Genomic DNA, 4,894 nt, shown 5'->3' with positions numbered 1-4,894 from the left:
TGGGCAGGGAATGCACAGAGGGACTTGCCAGGGCTGGGGGGTTTGGTTATGGGGTATCCAGAACAGCCAATAAGGGGCAAAACCTGTAACAGGGCACCAGGACTGTGTGGTTAGAGAGGCTGGGAGCCAGGAATCCTGGGTTCTAACTTGGATCGGGGAGGGGAGTGAGGGCTAGTGGGTTAGAACAGGGGGGGTGGGAGTCAGGACTCCTGGGTTCTCTCCGCAGCTTGGGGATAGCGTTGGACTGAGGATAACAGGGGGAGATGCATTAGGCACTGTGGCTGTGGGGTTCACAGTGTCTCAGGACCCTGCCCTGTGCCCACTTCTCCCCTAACTCCCTGCCCCACCCAGAATCTCTGAGGCCCTGGGTGGGAGGAGCTGCCCCATCCCACCCACAGCTGCCTGGCCGTGCTCTATATAATGACACCCGAAGGGGAAGGAGACTTAGAGACTCTCAGCTCTGCTGGCAGCTGGATCCATCTCTGACAGGAGCCCCAGGAGTTGGGTGAGCTGAGAACAGACACAGCCAGGGGGAAAATGCAGAGGGAGGGTCACTGCAGATTGACCCCAGAGGGGCTGGACGCAGAATCCGGCCCTGACCCCACTGCACTCAGGGGTGACTCTGGATTGACCCCAGGCAGCTGAGATCACAATCTTGGCAAGAGGGTAAAAGAACGAGGAGGTGAGATCTAGAGTCAGCACTCCTAAGATCTCTCCTGGGGCAGTGGGGTCTAGTGGTTAGAAGCGGGAGGCTGGGAGCCAAGACTCCTGGGTTTTCTACTGGCTCTGCAGGGGCAGTGGGGTCTAGTGGGTTGGAGCAAGGGGGGCTGGGAGCCAGGACTTCTGGGTTCTCTTCCCCACTCTGGGAGAGGAGCAGGATCTAGGGTCACAGAAGGGGGAGAGCTGGGAGTGCGGATGAAGGACGCACTGTGGACAAACAGGTAAAGCAGAGAGTTAGTGGCAGGCTGGGGTTGTGGCCAAGGCTCCCCACTGGGGTTTAGGGAACCTGGGTTTCATTCTCTGTGTCTTAGGATGGGATTTTTCAAACCCCTAAAGGGGTCTTGAGGCCAAATCCTCATGTACCCCCGTGGGACCCAAGTCACCAAATGGGAGCTGAAAAGCTGAGCCTTAACCACTCTTTGTCTCGGTTTCCCCGTCTGTAACAAGGGAAGAACAACCCTTTCTCGGTGTGCTTTGCCCATTTAGACTGTAAGAGTTTCTCACTGGCCACTAGCCAACCAGAATCCACGTGACAAAAAGAGAGAGCTGGCTTAATCCATGGAGAAGGGCAATATCACACACTTGGGCTGCTGGGAAGGGTGTCTTCAGCTCGGCAGAAAGAAAGAAAGAAAGAAAGAAAGAAAGAAAGAAAGAAAGAAAGAAAGAAAGAAAGAAAGAAAGAAAGAAAGAAAGAAAGAAAGAAAGAAAGAAAAGCCCTCAAATCTCTGGAACCTAGTAAATGCAGCCCAGCCCTGTACCCTTAACTCTGCCCTCTTTGAGTGATGGTTGTGGGGCGGAGCTGGTGTGCTCCACTTAATTCTTTAATTAGTGGTTTCAGGAGCATTTGACGTTCTGGCAGAGGCTGAGGCAATTCCGGGTAACTTTAATGCTCTGCAAATAAGGTTTTGGAGTTTGGCATGAAGCGACTGCCTGCCTGCCAGCCTTAGCCTGCAATCTGCAAGGAGCTCCCGGCGGGGCGGGGGGCCTGGAGGGGATGAGTGGATGCAGGTCCCATGGTGCAAACAGGTCCCCTCCCCCTTGTCCATTCCTCCATTTCCTCCCTACTGCAGGGCGAGCCAGCAGCAGAGGTATCATGGCCCAGAGGGGACCCCACCCAACACTGCTGCTGGTCTTGCTGGCCGCGTGCCTGGCTCTGGCCAGGGGGGAGACGCTCTATGAGAAGTTCTTGAGGCAGCACGTCGATTACCCAAAGACTGCCGCCCCGGACACCAGGACCTACTGCAACCAGATGATGCAGCGCAGGGGCATGACCTCGCCAGTCTGCAAGTTCACCAACACCTTCATCCATGCCAGCGCTGCCAGCATCACCACCATCTGCGGCTCTGGGGGGACCCCGGCAGGTGGGAACCTGCGAGTCAGCAATGCCTCCTTCGCCCTCACCACCTGCCGGCTGCAGGGGGGATCACAGAGACCGCCCTGCAACTACAACGGGGGCACCAGCACCCAACGCATCCGCATCGCCTGTGATGGGGGGCTCCCTGTGCACTACGACGGAGCGATATAGCTCGGGCCCATTGCACAGCACTGTCAGTCCCCCCAGACCCTGTTCCGCTGCTGCCCCAGTGCCCATGATACAGTATAGCCGCCCCTTCCCACCCCCACCCTCTGCTGCCCCCTGGTGTCCATTATACAGCATAGCCGCCCCTTCCCGCCCTTGCCCTCTGCTGCCCCTAGTGCCCATGATACAGTATAGCCGCCCCTTCCCGCCCCCGCCCTCTGCTGCCCCTAGTGCCCATGATACAGTATAGCCGCCCCTTCCCGCCCCCGCCCTCTGCTGCCCCCTAGTGTCCATTATACAGTATAGCCGCCCCTTCCCGCCCCCGCCCTCTGCTGCCCCTAGTGCCCATGATACAGTATAGCCACCCCCCACCCATCCCACATCTATTAAGTATTGGGGGCAGGTTGTGAGGAGAAGATTGTCCCAGGCGGGGCCCTGGAAGCTGTCCCTGAGTTTTGTTTCCTTGCTGCTTCTTGCAATAAAACACTTTCCTGCCAATGCAGAACGAGTCGGTGTGTTTGGGGGGCTGGGGCAGAGTCACTGCATCTGGAGATCTCAAACCCTCGGGCTATTTTGGGAACATGGCTAAGTTATTTAAAGGGATGAGTGAAGGAGCAGACATGCCCCATTGCTGTGCAGTGACCATGATCAAATCCCAGATCAGGGGTCCTGGCTCACTCACTGGTTTGGGGACTGGATTCCGGGGCCTCTTCTCTTTAGGGGAATCTGGCTCCAGTCCAGATGCAGATGGGGGAATGGGATGGGGAATGCAGTAAAGGGCCATTCCCCACAAGGGGGCACCAGTCCCCATGGGTTACGGGCTCCAGCGTGGCCCCAGATTGGGCTGCTCAGTGGCAGCTGGGGAATGGGGCACTGGAAATGTTTATTTCCAGAGCACCAGGTACAGTTTGGGCCCAGCTCTGCAGGGTCTGGCTAGCTGTAGGTGTGTGTCAGGGAGGGGGATCCGGGAGCAAAGAGGTTTCATCTGAGGTTTTCCAGTGAATGGCTCATCTGGTTGCAGCAAAGTCTGTATGGGGCTCGAAGTTTCCTTGGGACTCATGACCATCTACAAGGCTCTGTCCCCAAGGGGTTTGCAGCACGGAGGCAGAGCTGGCATCTCCTACCCCTGCCCCCTTCACCCACTGCCCTGCAGCTCACCCGAATAGCAGGGCATGCAGAGCAGCCATAGAAGCACAGAAATGTGGGGCTGGAAGTGACCTTGAGAGACCATCAAGCCCAGACCCCTGTGCAGAGATAGGACCAAGTAACCCTAGACCAGCCCTGAGAGGGGGTTATCCAATGATGCAACCCCCCTTGGGATCCTGGTCCAGAGCTTCACCACTCTGAGCATTAGAAACTTTTCCCTAATATCCAACCTACATCTCCCTGGCTGCAGACTCAGGCCATTACTTCTTGTCCCATCTGTCACGGAGTCCCCGGGTGATGCTCTGGAACTGCTCCCTACGAAGCCAGGCAGGACCCTGGGGAAGTCTCCTTTCTGTGAGCAGACTGTCTTCAGGACACACAGCTTCCACCTTCCTGGGTCTGACCTCGGAGCATTCACATCCTCTGCCCCTCTGTGCGCTTCCCACAGCGAGTCCGCCCAGGCGGGCTCCTGGGGAAGCCAGAGGGTCCTGCACCCCAACTTCGCAGTCAGACGTGACTCTCAGCCAGCCAGTAAAACAAAAGGTTTATTAGATGACAGGAACATGGTCTAACACAGAGCTTGTAGGTGCAGAGAACAGGACCCCTCAGCTGTGTCCATTTTGGGGGGCAGTGAGCCAGACAACCGCGTCTGTACTTCACTCCATGTCCCCAGCCAGCCTCAAACTGAAACTCTCTCCAGCCCCTCCTCCTTTGGGCTTTGTCCCTTTCCTGGGCCAGGAGGTCACCTGATTCCTTTGTTCTCCAACCCTTTAGCTCTCACCTTGCAGTGGGGAAGGGCCCGGGCCATCAGTTGCCAGGAGACAGTGTGTCAGCCATTCTCTGTGTCCAGACCCCTGCACATATGTGCCCTCTAGGGCTCTGCAATGATCATACACCCTTATCCCACCACCTAGATACTTAAGAACTGCATAGGGGAAACTGAGGCACTCCACACTATTCAGAGGAAACATTAAGAACAGTCCCACTTCGTCACACCGTCCTCAGCAGACACAGAGAATGATGGATCTCTGTCCTCTCCAGAACAGCCCTGCACAGATTTGGAAGCTGTTCTCAGCTCCCCCGCAGTCTTCTTTCCTCAGGACTAAACCTGCCCAGTTTGTTTGCCTTTCCTCACAGGCAGGTTTTCTAACCTTTTGATCATTTGTGTTGCTCTCCTCTGGACTCTCTCCAGTTTGTCCACACCTTTCCTAAAGTTTGGTGCCCAGAACTGGGCGCAGGACCCCAAGTGGGACCTCACCAATGCCGAGTAGAGCAGGACAATTCCTTCCCGTGTCTTGCATATGACACTTCTGCTAGTCCACCCCAGGAGGACACCAGCCTTTCCTGCCACTGCATCCCCACGTGAGTCACCACCCGTTAGCCCGTTGCCCCATCCCCAGTTTTGAAACTTCCTCTGTGCGTGCAGGGTTTTGCTCCTCTCTCCGCAGTCCCGGGGAGAGCAGCCTGCCCCAGACCACAGAGAGGGAACCAGCAACGGCCAAACCACCA

At 56.6% G+C, this 4,894-nt stretch overlaps 1 protein-coding gene across 2 annotated transcripts; it reads left to right on the top strand.

Annotated features, from left to right (window-relative positions):
• Window positions 1-446: 446 nt before the first annotated feature.
• On the top strand, window positions 447-2,730 carry LOC140897035 (ribonuclease). Of its 2 annotated transcripts, none has more exons than XR_012154667.2 (2): window positions 447-505; window positions 1,207-1,408. XR_012154667.2 is itself a non-coding variant. In XM_073309296.2 (2 exons), exon 2 carries the CDS (start codon window positions 1,814-1,816, stop codon window positions 2,243-2,245), a length of 432 nt encoding a protein of 143 aa, XP_073165397.1. In that variant the 5' UTR covers window positions 447-505; window positions 1,791-1,813; the 3' UTR covers window positions 2,246-2,730. The 2 variants fall into 2 exon arrangements, 1 of the variants encoding a protein (XP_073165397.1); XM_073309296.2 differs by lacking the exon at window positions 1,207-1,408 and adding an exon at window positions 1,791-2,730.
• The last annotated feature ends 2,164 nt before the right edge of the window (window positions 2,731-4,894 follow it).

The sequence above is a fragment of the Lepidochelys kempii genome, chromosome 13 (assembly GCF_965140285.1).
Source record: "Lepidochelys kempii isolate rLepKem1 chromosome 13, rLepKem1.hap1, whole genome shotgun sequence".
NCBI lineage: Eukaryota > Metazoa > Chordata > Testudines > Cheloniidae > Lepidochelys > Lepidochelys kempii.
The sequence above is the reverse complement of the archived record's forward strand: the minus strand, read 5'-3'. Positions and strand labels throughout refer to the sequence as shown.